We start from the raw sequence: 16,597 nt of genomic DNA, 5'->3' as shown, positions 1-16,597 counted from the left end.
GACTCATCTGCTCTTTATAACCTATCCTGTGTAGTGAGTGACACATAGCAAAGACAAGCTTCGGTGGGCCTGGGTCCAGGTAAAGCATCCAGTGACTGGTGGGCTGCAGTCTAACTTGTGCCACACGGGTTGAGAAGGATACCTGTACATGTATGTGTAGAAACCAGTGGAGAAGAGACATTTAAAGAGATATGACTTCTTCCTGGGAACAGATGTGCCACATTGTTGATTCATATGTACAAATCTAGACTGAAATTAGGAAACCCCGCCAAGGCAATGTTAGGGAGACTAGTTCCTTAGTTTAGGGGATCATCATCACCATCACCATCACCACCATCACCACCAACAACTCAACAACAGGCAACAATAACAACAGCAGCTGGTGTCACCCCAATGGCTAGAGCACTTCACTGTGTCCCACTGGAGAGGGATCCTGCGGAGCTTTGCTACTATTAATGTTTAACTTACCCGGAGGGGAGAGTCCACACCCCTTGCTAAACATAGTTCTAAATTATACGACACAGGGAAAGCAGCTCATTTCATTTTTAAAATGAAACTATAAACTTGACTAAGCCACACCAGGTATCTATAAATACTGAAATAATTTTTTACTTTGTGACGACAGAAAACTAACTTCAAAATTTCAGTTTAATTGGCACTTTGTTTTTCTTTTGGTTTTGGAGACAGGGTTTCTCTGTGTAGCTTTGACTGTCCTGGAACTCTCTTTGTAGACCATCTGGCCTTGATCTCACAGAGATCTGCCTTCCTCTGCCTCCTGAGTGCTGGGATTAAGGGTGTGCACCACCAAAACCTGCATAATTTCAAATGATTTTATCTTCCAAAGTTTAAGAGACCACCTTCCCTTCTGATGGACTGAAACACAGAACTTCCTTAGATACAGTGCTAAGTGTGTGTTAGGCATCACATTACTTCTGCACGCTCAAGATGAAATGCTATCCTTCCCTTTGGACAGGTATTTTTAATTCGTCATCATGATTGAGCTATTCACACTGGAGTTTTAATAAATTAAAGGCTTTCAAATGTCTATGCATTTGAAATGAAGTCTCTTGTGGGCTATGAAAGGTTGCCAAATGGATTTTTCTCTCACTTGGGCACATATTTTGTGTTCTTAAAAACCAGAGGCTGACACTCGGGAAATAACATCAACAGCTGACAAAAGGGATCCCATGAAATTTCAAAGCTTCACAGCAAAAGAAATAGTTAAGCTGGGCGCGGTGGCCTTTAACCAGCACTTGTGAGGCAGAGACAGGCAAATATCTGTGAGTTTGAAGCCCATAGGGTCTACCATAGTAAGTTTTGAGACCAGCCAGTAACAAACACACTATGAGGTCCTACTCTTCCTACAAACCAACCAACTACCAACCAACCAACCAACCAACCAACCAACCACCACCAAGCAAACAAGCAAGCAAGCACAAGTTAAATGCAGTCTATAGAGTGAGGGGAAAAAACCCCTTTCATGTATATTTAGAATAAAAACATTAGACCAAAACCCTGAAGAAAGCAAGCAGCCAATCAAATCAGTACAGACTGATGATTAGATAGTTCTTAAAAGATATAACACAAATGGCTAACGACACATGAGAAATGACCAGCACTGATTAAGTCATAGGTCCTAGAGGAGAACCTAATGTTATCTTCTAAAATAACATGCTGTCAATCCGCCTTCTAAATAGTGATATTTATTCCTATAGATTGCTTCCAACCTTGGCCAGAGACGTGGCAGTAGCTAATGCAGAAAGTGGGGGACGGGACCGGGACTGGTTAAAGTGTTAAGAATCAGTAATTGTGAATGCTCAGTCCTAAGTGGAACAACAACCAAAGGCTCAGGGAATATCACAAAAGAGCAGGAAAGAATCTAAGAAGCAGAGGATCTCCAGGAGGCTGTGAAATGCTGTCTGATGAACAGGTTCTAGGCATTATACTCATGAGTCCAATGCAGCTGTGGCTACCCATGCAAGATCAAGCCAGTCAACAAATGAGCGTAGATGGGGAAGAGACTCATGAGGTCCCACCCTTAGCTGACCAATTGATTGCTGCTGGAGGAAGGGGAGTTATAAGCATTTTTCTTGGAGGGATGTGACTGTTGCTAGGTTGCCCATGCTTGGTATTAGGGGGAACAGTAATTGGATTCAGTGAGCCATAAATAGAAGACACAAAGGGGGAAGGGACATTGGGGACTGGATCCAAAAGGAGGATAATGGTGCTGGACGAGCATGCTCAAGATACATTATACACATGCATCAAACTGTCAAGGATAAAAGATGCTCAACCTCACTAGACATCAGGGAAAAAGGCAAACTGGAACTTTATTGCAATCTCACTTCAGCTGCCAGGAGAGCACCCTATGTCCACTGCTGGTAGAAATGTAAACTTGTCCAGCCATCGTAAAATCCGATACAAAAGTTCCCCACACCCAATTATACACTCTTGGGTATGTACCCAAAGGACTCAGCTCAATGCACAGCAGTACTTACACATCCATGTTTGCTGCAGCTATTCCTAAGACCAGAGTTATAGAACTCACTGGGTACCCAACACTGAGGATAAGGAAAATGTGGCATGTATACACAATAAGAGTTTCCAGCTGTCCTTTGTAGGAAAGTGGATACAACTAGAAACAAGTTGAACTAGTCTTTGAAAACTGTTTGTTTTCTCTCTTTGTGGTTCCTTAACTTTACAGATACATATAATCATGTCTGTATAAAAGACATGAGAGAAGAAGTGAAATTATCTAAGGGGAACAAGGAGGACTAAAGGAAGGAGGATGGGTGAAAAGAGAGGCATGGGGTATGTTCATTATGCATGAGATCCTTTTGTGAAGACGTCCTTATACAACCCAGTCACGTCGAGGAACACACACGGTAGAAGATGAAGTAAAGATGTTGATGGTTACTGTCATCGATACGGGACTGTTGTTACTGAAAAGCCCAACAGGAATGATCATGGTACAAAGGCCACAGAGGGAAGTGTAAGAACACATGTTTCTGAACTGGAAAAATCTTTTAGTATATGTGTTTAGTATGTGGGAGGGAAAAACATACACAGGATAAGGCAGCTAGTCTCTGCCATAATACTCCAAGGGCATTTTGAAAGTTACTGCCAAGTAATTGATTTTATAAACATGAAAAATCTAAATAATGACATCATGCTTCTCTTTGTAAAGGTTAATGTCTCTCAAGTCACCCCATTTCATATTAGAAGGAACTAGACTGGTCACCTGTGGAATCATCAGGGGTCCAAGGAAGACTGCGAGCTGGCTTCTCTGAGGTTGGTCCTGAGGTAGTGATCATTCTGACACTAGGGCTGGATGACCTGCTGCTCACCTGTGAAGAAATGGCAGGAGGAAAAGGTGTCACTTTTTTCTTTTCTTAGAGAATGACAAGACACATCTTCATGTCCAGTGAGAGGCAAAAAGAATTCCATTTGTACTAGTAGATGCCTAAGACTCTTGAAAGTGGCATTCTAAGTATAAAATCAACATATATCAAACTCACTATGCATTCGTACATAGCAACTTCTCAAAACCTCTCAGCTGGGATGAAGGTAAGTAGAGGAATAAGGCTCACCAAGCAGAAGTAGATGGGGAGCCCTTAGCTGCCAGTGAAAAGACTTCACAGCCCAGAGCCCTGGACTGTCTGCTGTGTTGAGAAGAATTAGTAATAGAGCCACCAATTCTTGGTAGGATAAGAAGGCCCGCTAATCCCTGCTTAAAGTCAAGGCTTGGGGATGCTTTGCTCTCTTGGAAAGAAACCTAGCAAAAAATGATAAACCTTCCAACAAAAGCTGAGGGCAAAGAGCATGGTGGCAGACAGCTGTGGTGAGCACTTGGAGGCAGAAGCAGGACAATCATGTAAGTCCCTTGTAGGGGGCACTCAATGAAGGGGAAGACAGGACCGAGCAGACACACACGGAAGTACAAGAAATCAGACAACCCACATCCCATCTTCCACATGGTCAGATACGGTCAAATTCCAGAAAACAGACAAGCCAAAAATAGAAGTGGCCTCCAGAGGGAAGTGGCAGCTACAGGTGAAGTGTCCCTAAGTCAACAGCTCTGAAATTAGAAATGCTTTGAAACCTGAAACTTCGAGTGCTCCTAAGACGCCACAAGTAGAAACTGTGTACCTAACAAACACCTCATGTGACAGGTGGCAGTCAAAACACAGCACACTGAAGCCATCATTTAAGTGACCGTATTGTATATTAAGTGATGCACACTGTACAGAGCCAACAACTGCATGTCAAGTTTAGGGTGGGCCTCATGACCCACGCGTTCCATCACATACATGCATATATTTCAAAATCTGGGGAGGGGACCCTCAAAATTGGAAACACAACCCATGTCCCGCTTTTCAGAAGAAATATTCAACACATACACTCACAAACCATGAGCTACAGCCACCACAGAAGCCAGAAGAGTGGGTACTGGCTAGAGAGCGCTGGCAGAAAACTGCCAGCCTGGAGTAGGGGAAGAGTGTGCTCAGCACAGCGTCTGCAGTGATCGACCTCGCCTCGCCACCCACACACTCCTACCACAGAAACCTCACTCACGAGAACTCTCTCCTGGTCCAAAGGGCCAAGAAAATACTGATAAAAAATGGGCGCTGAAAACCATACTGAAACATACTGAAAACCACTGGGGGTGGGGGCAGTAATGAACTTACCAAACTACCAAGCAATGTGGAAATACAACGTAATAGAACCAGAATAAGCAAGAACATTGTTTTTAAAATGCTTGTGCTATTCAGGCAGAGTAGAGGTGTTAAGCAGGCTGGGTACAAATGTTAAAATCTCAAAGGTATTTACTAACAGTAGCTCGGTCTAACTCTTAACCCAGAAAGAGGAAGGTGATGAGAAATGAGAAATGTACCTATTCTACTTCAAAGATGTAAGAAGATACAGAAGAGTCTAAAGTAAGATGGGACAATTTTACCAGTAAAAGGAACAAATACAAGCTACAACATTCCAGTACAAAATGAAACAAGGCAGAATCCCCAACCATGGGGCGGAGAGATGGCTTGGTGGTTAAAAGAGCTTCCTGTCTCCAAAAGCCTTACTTTCCAGAGGGCTGAGGCGGTTCAGAACTCCAGCCCCCAGGGATCTGATATCCTATTCTGGCCTTTGTGAGGACTCATGCACATGTAGCATGTATATGTGCACATACACAGAGACAAACACATGAGTGAAAAAAAAAATTAAAGCCCCAATCAAACAGTCAGGATGAATTAAATGTGATGAGACAAATCTAATTTACGGAGGCTGGAAGGATGACTCAGTCGTTAAGAGCAGTCACTGCTTTTTTATGGGACCCAAGTCAGGTTCTCAGTACCCACATCAGATGATTCACGTATGCCTGAAACTCCCGCACCAGGACAGCTAACATTGCCTCCTCAGCACCTCCACACTCCTGCACGTCTACACCTCCCATTAGACACAACAGCAAAAATGTGAAAAATTAGAAAAAAAGAAGGTAATTAGAAAAGAAAAAATAGGCAAAAAATCACTCTGTTATAGTGACAGAACATCAATAATAGAGACTAATATTAGAGAATAAATTTTAAAGTCAAACAAATTAAGAAGCACTGATGTGAGGTGCTCTATGGTGGATGTAAGCAGGGAGAGGAGCCTCTCCCCAGCAGAGAAGCCCGCATTAAGTACAGTCAGCAATGTAAGACCCTTCTCCCTTCCCTGGCATTCATAGGTTTCCTAGGCATTTCTCCTGAAACTTCACTTACAGAAAACGATGTGAACCGATCTCCTACACACTAGGAGCTTGGGGATCATCTAAGGCACCTGTAATTCTACCCTATAATCTTGCTTTTCCAAAGAGAAACAAGGAAACAGAAAGATCTTACCAACCCTGAGCTGTAACTCGAGAGTGACCATATGGTCCACACGGCTAAGACAACTGTAACTGTCCTATCCGCACTTGATGTCTCCGCAGCATTCTGAGAAGCACGTGAGCTTTCCCCTGACAGCTAGCCCTACCATTTTTCCAGCATCAAAACTACAGTTCCTGGTTTGGCCCATGCTGATGTCCGTAAAGTCTAGGGGAACTAATTCTTCAGGCTGCTGAGGGCAACAGTGTGGAGCATGCCTCTGCCCACTCAAGAGTCGCAGCTTCTGCTCCACCATTTATTAGTGCCGCAGCGTTAATTATGTCCCAAATCATAACAGTCAAATGCAGGCACATTAAAGGTCGTGACAAAAAGAACACAGTTCTTGAAGTTGTGTCTAGAAGCTAAATGACAACACAGCTGAGATCATGCAGTGGTGTCCAGGTCCATCCTGCATCACATGGACGATTCCCAAGGACAGTTCCTTGGGTTCTGGTTATATTTATACTCCACTCCAACATAAACTTAGGACTGATATGCTTTCTACTATTACCAAAGATTCCTCCACAAATGAACTTCTCAAGGATAGAGGGAAAAACTTGAGTCCTCAAATCTAAAGTTCTCAAAAACAACCTTAACTGTACTTTTTAAAAGTATCTGAAAAAAAGTACAAGGCATAAATAAGAAAATTATGTAACATCTGACATTGAAAGCTCAGCTTTGGCTCGCTTACATTAGAGCTCCAAACCGTCATAGAAACACACTTTATAGGTTCTGCTCTTCCAATATGGCTGGTAGAAGTCTGATGGCCCTAAAAAGTGCTCTCCAACTGTTAGAGCTTAGCGACTTTTCTCCTGAAGACATTCTCAGGTTACCCTCTTCTTACAGAGTTCACAGAGCAAGTGCAACAACTGACAGAAAGGCCGCACGGCAACCTGGGGCAGCGAAAGAATGTGAGTCAAATATAAACTCCTGGGGAGGGCTGCCAGCAGGGACAGCATATAGCTGGCCTTTGGCTGGAATCTTATCTCTGTATTTATGAACTGGGATGCAAAGTGATTTTATAGACAAAAATAAAGCTTATGCGTTTATGTCTCACTGGAGACCAGAAAATAATTCCATTAAATCAAGACCTTTCATGCTCGGGGCTATTACACACATTTGAAAGCCATTCATACCTTTCAGAATCTTAGTTACTGAAGTCACAGAAGCACAAAACAGAGCCTGGGGCTGCTGTTTGTCTTACAAACTTTAAAGCATAGATGCAAGGGGTTTAAATGGGTACCTTCCTCTACGGCAGTCCTGGGTACTCACAACAGTTCCTGAAATGCTCTTAAATCACATACACTTTCAGTTTGAGATCTGCACCATTTATAGCTTTTTATTTTGTGAGATAAGACCTCACTATACAGTACACTCTAGCTTTGAACTCACAGGGCATCAAGAGCTCTTATCCACTGAGCTCGTCCCTCCCATGCCCCCACCCCTGATACAGAAAGAACAGAGCATAAGATCTAGCTGCTTTCTCAGTGTTATTTGCATTTCCTATCTGGACAGCAAGAATACTGTCATGGAGACAAAGGAGCATCACCAAGAGCTCTGGCAGGCATATACTCACATCAGCACCTACTGTGTCTGTGCGCTCATGTTCTGTAGGAACTCCACATAGCAGGTGTCACAGTGCCTAGTTGCATAAAGACTGGTAAAGCTCAGGATACTTAAGGAGCACAGGACACTGTGTGTCTGATTCTCTAAACAATGGTAGCTGTGTCCCTGTGGAGTGGTAGATGTACGCTGGATAGAATCCCAAAAGGGCTCTGAGGTCTACTTTACAGTGTGTCATTGTAGTGAAACAGGAAGGCTCACCTACATGGTTCACAAGTAAAGGTGTCTGGTCACTGGTTTGGAGTCACTATTATGGTATTTAACAAGGGTTAGCCTGGCTCAGTGATATAATTAATCATTACTGGAAAACTATTTAGTGAAATTACAAACAATGTGAAACGTAGCATTCACTAGGATCACTTCAGTGGAAGTTACATGTAGTGTTTCGGTTATTTTGTTTGTTTTTTGAGATGTTAGTCTCAAATTCATCATGCAGAAGAATGAATGGTGACCTTGAACATACTATCCCGCTACCTCCACCTCCCAAGCACTGGATTATCGCCCATCTGGTTCTCCATGTGCTGAACTTGCCCAGGCAAGCACTTACCAACTAAGCTAATCCCCCACTCCTGTAGGCAGAACAACGATAAAGTTTATAGTGTGGCACTGAATCTGACCTGCATTCCAAACCTCTTAACAGGGAACTGAAAACATGGTGGAAGATACAGAGACCTAGGTTCAGGGTCCTAATTCTCAGCTGACCCGACTGCAACGAAGTACTCAGTGTCTAGGCTTAAGATACAGGTAGTGTCTACTAAGGGTCTGCCTGGTACCAAAGTCAGTGCTTAACAAACAACAGTATTATCAGTAGTGGTTCTCCAACTGTAAGAAAAATTATCAGGTAAGTATGGTCTGATTAAAAGAGACTTGGTTCTGGGGTGGGGGTGATGTTCGCCTAGCACAAAGAAAGTCCTGGGTCTGGTCCCCGACACCATACATAGGTAAGATGTGGTGTTGGACACCTATAAGCCCTTGCGGGGTAGGGGCAGGAGAATCAGGAGGTCAAGGTCATCTTTTGCTACACGGTTTGAGGCCAGACAGCGATATAGTAGACCTTGCCTGAAGTCTGGGCGCAGAAAAAGCTCTACCAAGACCGGGCACTTTTGTTGCTGCCAGTCTCCAGCCAGCGGCTGCCAGCAGCACACTGGTAGAAGAAAGCTGGGTAAACTGCTGTTGTGGTGCTAAGTGTTCTCTACGGGACATCACAGAACATCTCCGAAGAGGCTTTAGAATGAAATTCACAGACTTTGGGTGGCTGATTTGGGGGAAGACAGAGGTTCGCTCTCAGTTGCACTGCTGCCAACAAGGGCAATCCCACTGACAGACAGGACAGAACTGCATTTGGCAAAGCAACATCTGTTGCCTTTCTCACATGTGTAGGGAAGGACGATGTTTTTTATGTTTGGGGCGGCAGTGACCCTCATACATTAAAGTGGACTTGCTTTGCCTTATTTTCCCAGGGCTGAGCACAATCATTTTTGATACAGATAGTAAGTAGGGTTGCTTTTTTCTCCCCAAAGATACTAAAAGGCCAGATACCTTTTGAGTGCTTCCTAAGTGTCCCAAATTAACTGTAAACCATATACACTGTAAGTGATAAAGAAAGCCATTTACATATTTGCATTAATATATGTAATTAAGCTTGCTTTGCTTTCAATAGAAAGGGAAGTTTCAAAAAGCCCTACATTTTAATTTATAGGTAAAAGTAATCTTATTGAGATTATTTTTCAAGTCACAGACCCAAGTACACACAAATGGCCAGTTTGTTTTTTTTCTTTGAGATGTAATGCTAAGCTTTATTAATAAACCCTTCCTTTTCATGACAACTCTACTACCTGGGCTCGATTTTCTGGCTGGGGTCTTTCCCAAGGGAGAAGACTCAAAATAAAAGTAAAACCAGAAGCAATCTCCCGGAACATCTGCCAATCACTCCAGCAATCCTGGAAAGAAGCCCATTGTAAACCATGGAAACTCATGCTGAGGGCATGCTCCCTCCACAGAGTGAACGCTATCCTCATGAGTAATCACACCGGTCCAACCCAGTGGTCATCCAGACACTTTCCTGGTGAAATGCTGTCACAGTGCACTAGGATTATTCTCGGTCACCCCTATACTAAAGTACACACATGGCACCTTGGGGTTATAACACTTCAGTAATCTTGAAAGAGGATGGAATTTAAACACTGGTTATATCAACTATGTGGTTACTGCCACATCAAACCTTCTCTTCCCCCCTTACCTTCCAGGATGGATATGGCAGACAGTTCAGGCCAAAGACTGTCCACAGCTACAGTCTGCCCCAATCCCTACATTTGTCTACGTTGAAGGCACTGGACATTAAGGGTTACTCACTACGTGCCTTGCTGGGTATGTTCAGTGGAGAAATAAGCAAGGCTTAGTATGTGAGCATTCACACAGACGCTCTTACACTAGTTGCTACTCTGTGTCTTAGAGGAGAGGCTCACTGTCCGAGAACACTGGGTTAGAGCTCAGATAACTGGAAATATTGATGGCAACGGTAAACAGAGCTTGGGAGTTTGTGTCCACCAAGACTATAGACTCAAAGCAAATAGCAGATGTTAATTAAATGGGCTGACTAAAAGCCTTTAAATATCAGTGAGGGAAATGGGGAAACTTAAGTCAAATAGAAAGTTCTAAGATATACCAACACACAGAAAAAAACATTACTGAGTAAGTCCAGAAAGGTTTAAATTTAATAATGACTCTAAAGTATACATATAAAGTAATTTATATATCTATATTTTACCTATGTATCTATATTCCTATATTTTAGGATTATATGCGTAAGTCTATGTATACTCAGTATGGATATATACAGCATGAATTGTCATAAAATATTACCAGATTTAAATAAAGTCAAGGTATTTTTAAATTCTTTTTTTCTTCAGACAGGGTGTCTTTATGTAATACTAACTGTCCTGGAATTTGCTATGTAGATTGGGCTGACCTCAAACTCAGACATCTCTCTGCCTCTCCGGTACTGGTATTAAAGGTATGTAACATCATGTACAGCCTATCAAGATATTTTTATGTTTATATATTATAGAGAACTATAAAACATTATTCCATTAGAAACTACAAAGAATTTCATAAATTCTTACAAAAATGAAATAATAAAACTTTCTATGATGAAAATGTATATTTTCTCAAAGTAAATTACATTGATATTTAACATGTATACATGAACCATTATGCAATAATTTTATTACATATGAACACTGTACTCACATGAAAACAAAAAGAACAAAATACCTCATACTTAGTCCTCACTCTGTTAGAAGACATGATAAAAGTGCATGTCACGTGCATTTCATTTTAATTAACAGAAAGAAAACCCTTAATGACTGAGCTCCTTTTACATACCTGATTGATTAGAACTCTATGGTAGAGTTCTATGGCTTATACTATAGCATTATCTGACTATTTACAAAGAAGCTATAATGAAGAGACGGGAATTTACAAGAGCATTGAAAAGCTGTAATGACCAGAAGTTCTCTTGAGTTTAGCCATGAGATTAGTGCATATTTTCAAGGGATATTTAAGAAAAATATAATGCCACTTGGATACATCAAGTGAAAAGACGTTTAACATTCTCCAGGTGGCCCCAGGAGAACATCTTATTAGGGAGGCATTCTCTCATTAGTAAAGGTAATTACACTAATTATTCACTCTAGAGGACAATGGTAATGATGCTTTATTAAGTTATAGAACAGAATGGTTTCTTAAAGTGTGAGAAACACATGATGCACTGCTGAACAACATGCTTCCTCATGCAGACCAAACTGAATTAGGAACGCTAGTGCTTTTGCGGTTTCCTATGGACTGATGCTCTCAGCAACAATCAACTTCTCAACCACATTTTCAGGTTACCCGCTTTTGCAGAGGACATTAGGGTTCATTCTTGATCTCTGTCTATCCTAGTTGCCCACAGACAGACAATTTGGATGTTAAGTCTTACCTGACCAGGTTCTGTCCCAGTAACAGTCAAGTCTTGGATGGATCTACGCCTTGGTTGCCCGTTGCCTTAAAACAAAACAACAGCAAAAAGTAAAACTTCAATCTAGCCAAACAAGTGAGAAGGTATAACTGCTCAGAGGAAGTGTGGTCTGCTGCTCCTGGATCTAGGTAACTTGCTGCAGGAAAAAGAATGAGTAAATTTAATGTAAAAACCCACCAAGAGAAAACCTGAGGAAGGAAGAGACAGAGAGGAAGCTAATGCATTAACTCAAGAGTTGCTGGCCCACAACAGAGTATGACCTGATACGATGACACTCCTGACGAAGGAACAGCAGCTCAACTGTCTCCACCATCTTCTGTCATGTGTTTAAATAGATGACTGCTTGGGGGCTGGGGCTGATGACGGCATCTATTTCAAGGGCCTTACGTGACAGTTTCACAGCAAGACAGCTAGCAGGTTGTAGGACACATCTGACTTAGGCTGGCAGCAGTGCCTTGGAGGATGCTTAGGTTTAAATCCTTGCCCTGAGCCGTCACATTTAACCCCATTAGTGTCTGTTCAAATGCTGTAATTTATCATTAAGGAATAACAGCTCACTTCCCCCTTGGAGACAATGTTCATTCTATGCTCAAACATACATAGCTGGTTGAGATGGCCTATTATGAACATTAGCAACAGTTAAAAAAAAAAAAGATTCTATGAGCAAGTCTTCAGCAGAACAGAATGACCTCAACAACAGATCCCCACAGCACCTTTCCTTCCCACAGAGTTGGTTTGTTGATACAGCATGTTTTAACAGGAGAGTTCAGCTGTTAGAAAAGGAAACACTGAGAAACAGCTGGTATAATATTCACAACTCCTTTGACCCCGAGAGTGGGAGCATGGAATTTTGCAACTAGTAGGCATCACTCAGAGCACACACACCCTAGCAGTTGTACTCTGACGGGCAATGAATCATTTCTACTTTTTACACTTCATGATCCGGGATACAGAAATCTTAAACCAATTAGTACTGTTTAATATCTTAATCCATGTGACTTTACTATTGCTTTACATATAAACTAAATTAATTTTACACAGAATTAAGAATGTTTTATGAAATAACACATGTAATATAAAACTCAAATTTATAGTCATTCTTGAAAGGATAGCTCGTAACTTTTCCCATTTTAGACTGTTTTAAAACTCTTTGTATACTTTGGATTCAAATTTACTTTGTTTCAATTGATTCTGTAATGTCCCACATTCTCATTACGAAGTAAAACAGCAAACTGCATTTACTGTACTGACAGCTCCAGGGTACTTAACTATTTCTGTTCCCTAACAGAAAAGATACTGCTATGAGTAATGAGCAATTTTAGGCACATTTCACTCAACACCCTCATCCTAAAATTAGCACATGGGACAGTCTATAAAAGTGTCTGCAACTCTCTTTTCAGATCAGCAACATCTGTGAATCTGAGGAACAACCCATCATGTGTCTATACACCATGACATCGCCATCACAGTTTCCCCAAATATGAGTTCAAGTCTAGCTGGGGGACAGAGAGAAAGGGGGAGGAAAACTGTAAGGAAAAGGATAAAGAAGAGCTGACAGTTAACAAATGCCATAAAATGAGAGTTTTCATGCTATAGCATGAGTGGAAGCAAGCAGTATTAGGCAATACATTTTAATGAGCACGACCATGTCAGAAACCACCTGGCAAACAGCTCAGACAAAAGCAAGAGGACTGCAATCAACAAATACTTGTTGCTCCAATATTAAGTTTAAAAGCCATAATCTAGAAATATGAATATGAAATAACTCAAGCTCCTTGTGTTGCCGATGAAAATTACTGGGTGAGTCCTTAGGAAATTTGAATTTTCAATTTTTTGCACTGAATACTAATTTAGAAATATACTCATTTTACACTTCAAATATGTCTTATGTGTGTTTGTATGTGTGTGTACTCCTGCTATAGCATGGGTGTGGAGGTGGGGGGACAGCCTGTGAGAGGCAGTCCTTTTCCTCCACCCTGTAAGTCTAGGGGATCAAACTCACACTGTCAGGCATGGCAGCAAGTCCCCTTCAGTCCCTGCTGGGCCATCTCAGTGGCCCTTATTCTTCACGTTTTAAAGTTATTTGATATGTGCACACCTGTACTACATGTGCTCAGGTAAACAAAAAGGCAGGAACCCCTAAGGCAGCATGACATAAGCAATAACCAGCAGTCTGCAAATGACACCCTGAACACTGTCACTGTAAAAAATCCTGAACTTCTGCTGGGCTTGGTAGCACATGCTTATAATCCTGGCACTTGGGAGGCAGAGGCAGGTGCATATCTGTGAGTTCATGTCCAGCCTGGTCCACACAAGGAATTTCAGGACAGCCAGAGCTCTGCAGAGAGACCCTGTCTCAAAAAAAAAAAATGACAACTTTAAGAATATTTTTAAAATATATCATTGGCAACTCATGCTATGCACCCTCTTCCAGGCATCAAGGTAAAAAGGAAGGCAGTAATACCAGACACAATCCAAGTCTTTACAAGGCTGCTCTTTTAACCACGGGTGAGTTCCTAAGCAAGTGCTCAAGTCATTCCAGAACATATCCAGAGATTACTGCCTGAGCCCCTCCCACAGTCCACCCCTGCTTTCACTTCGAATACACTAAAACTTCAAAGTTCTTGTGGACTCTTTTAGACTCTTCACTTCAAAGCAAACTATTATCCTGAAGACCCTTCTTGCCCAACTTATTGAAAAAGTGAGATTTTTCAGTTCTAAATAATAAAAACTACTCATGCATAAGATAAGATTGAAAACACTGTATATATAGCATTTTCTATGTAAGCATTAAACTACTGCTTAGCAGTAAACTGAAGGCATAATTTAAAGTATGTGCCCATTAGGTTGCCATGAATGTGTTACTAATTTCTACAAATTATGACTTGGAAGGACACCAGATAGGTTTCTCAAAGCAATTAGTAGAGACTGATGCTCTCTGCCTTTGAACTAACTTTATTAGACTACAATTTGAAGCTCAACCCATTTTATTTTCTTTTTTCTTAAAAAAAAAATTAAATCTTATTTTTTAGACATGGTTTCATCACGCCAACCCCTAGTTGGTAGCCCCAGTAGCTTTCTTTCTCACATGGATGATACAAATAATATATAATGTTTTTGAAAAGCAATGGTACGTAGGGGAAGATTGGGATTTCTTGGTTTGTCTGGACCTGTGCCCGACCTTCTACTACTTCATCATGATGAAGTCATGAACGTCAAACAAAGTAGGAAGGAGATTCGTTTGGAAGGAGGGACTCAGTAAGAGGTAGATGACAGGGGATGAGGGTAAAAATGAACACAGTTCATTATCTACACGTATGGAAATGGCAAGGAAAAGACAAATACGCTCATATCAAGTCTGGGTGTGAGTTGAAGCAGAGCTGTTATGGAGAGGGGGAGCTTGTGTCAACCATGGACTCTTTCACTCAAACAGCACCGCTGCCCTAGCAATTAGTAGCAGAATTAAGGTAAGCTAATCTCAAAAGGACCCAATGTCCTCGTCTTCCTAAGGGAAGCCCACCCCACAATGGAAGCACTAGGGAGGCATGGAATGCTCTGTCTTCTGTGACCGCAACAAAAGAGTCAAAAGCACCATGTGGTCTGAGAGTCAGAAGATCCTGTCTGGGAAGACTCACCCATCGTCAGATTTAAACCCGTCATCTATGATACAGCTACCCTTTCAATCTAGGTACCAGGGTGAGAAGCCATTGAGATGACTACTCTAGCAAAAAAAAAAAAAAAAACAAACAAACAAAAAAAACAAACCCAAAAAAGGCATTTTACCAGGCTCTCCCGGCTCAGCTCTACTAGCGTTTCGGATTAGCTCCACAGCAGGCTGCCTAGAGCTGTTCGAGGTCGTTAGGTGCCTCTGACCTCTGGTCACCATACAGCACTAGTTCTTGCCCCTCTAAACTATTCTTTCTTGTCTGCCCTTTAGATTTATAAATCTAATTTAGGATTAAATTGCTGTCTAAATTTTTCTGACTTTGTAACATATTCAAGCTTATTACAGTTCTATGTAAATTTAAAGTCTGCCATCTTTTGGACAGTATATTATTCTATGTTATACCTATCAGTAGTGAAATAAAATAATTGCAAATACTTTGCTAATTTCTAAAAAAATTATTTATTTCAATAAATAAAAACTAGTGCATGAAAAAATGAGTTAATATTCGAACATGGTAACAATGTTATAAAATAGAATATCATTTTAATAATTAAAACATCAACTATAGTTAAAATGCAATGTTAAATAAGTATTATCATGGGCAAAAGTATAGAATGCTAAAGAATCCATCCAAAATATATATATATGAGAAATATATTCTCCATCAAAATGTTGGGAGTGAAGCGATCCAAGGAAAATCTTTGGTTTTTTGACACAGAGATAAATGACCAATTTAAAAATATCTACCTTTGGGGTTGGGGATTTAGCTCAGTGGTAGAGCGCTTGCCTAGAAAGTGCAAGGCCCTGGGTTCGGTCCCCAGCTCCGAAAAAAAAAAAAAAAAAGAAAAAAAAGAAAAAAAAATCTCCTTTATTTGTCTTGTCCAACTATGTGTGTCCATGTATGTGTGAGTTGTGTTTGGGAACAGAGAAGAGCTTTTCCCACCTAAGGGTCCTGGGGTTAACCTAGGCTGTCAGGCTGAAGGGGAAACGCCTTTACCTGCTGAGGTAACTCCTGGCCAGATGGTCATTTACACACATAGAGGGTGCTTATGCCATTTACGTTTTTATTAAAAATGGTGGCCTTTATTCATCTATGATATTACCTCCATAAGATATAAAAGCGTGGGGGTTGGGGATTTAGCTAAGCGGTAGAGCGCTTGCCTAGCAAACGCAAGGCCCTGGGTTCGGTCCCCAGCTCCGAAAAAAAAAAAAAAAAAAGAAAGATATAAAAGCGTTTATCAACTGATACCCTGAAAAGTCATGTGTGAATCGGGTATAAAACATAGCTTGCTGACCTTCCTCTTAAGAAACTAGCAACAGAGCAAACTAGCTGGTTGACCATACGAAAAACTGACGAGCCTCATCTGGCTTCAACTTTCCGCTCTC

General features: G+C 41.3%; 1 protein-coding gene across 5 annotated transcripts in view; it reads right to left on the bottom strand.

Annotated features, from left to right (window-relative positions):
- The window catches only part of Map3k7 (mitogen activated protein kinase kinase kinase 7), a 57,900-nt gene that overhangs the window by 8,994 nt on the left and 32,309 nt on the right, over positions 1–16,597 (bottom strand). For all 5 annotated transcript variants that reach the window (XR_015619678.1, XR_015619679.1, NM_001107920.2 and 2 more), the window contains 2 exon segments: positions 11,506–11,570; positions 3,242–3,347 (listed from right to left, as the gene is read on the bottom strand). Coding sequence is in view for 3 of the 5 variants with exons in the window: in NM_001107920.2 (NP_001101390.2) it covers positions 3,242–3,347; positions 11,506–11,570 (171 nt within the window). In the remaining 2 variants the exon portion in view is untranslated.

The sequence above is a fragment of the Rattus norvegicus genome, chromosome 5, assembly GCF_021556685.1.
Source record: "Rattus norvegicus strain SHRSP/BbbUtx chromosome 5, alternate assembly SHRSP_T2T, whole genome shotgun sequence".
NCBI classification, from domain to species: Eukaryota; Metazoa; Chordata; class Mammalia; order Rodentia; family Muridae; genus Rattus; species Rattus norvegicus.
The sequence above is the reverse complement of the archived record's forward strand: the minus strand, read 5'-3'. Positions and strand labels throughout refer to the sequence as shown.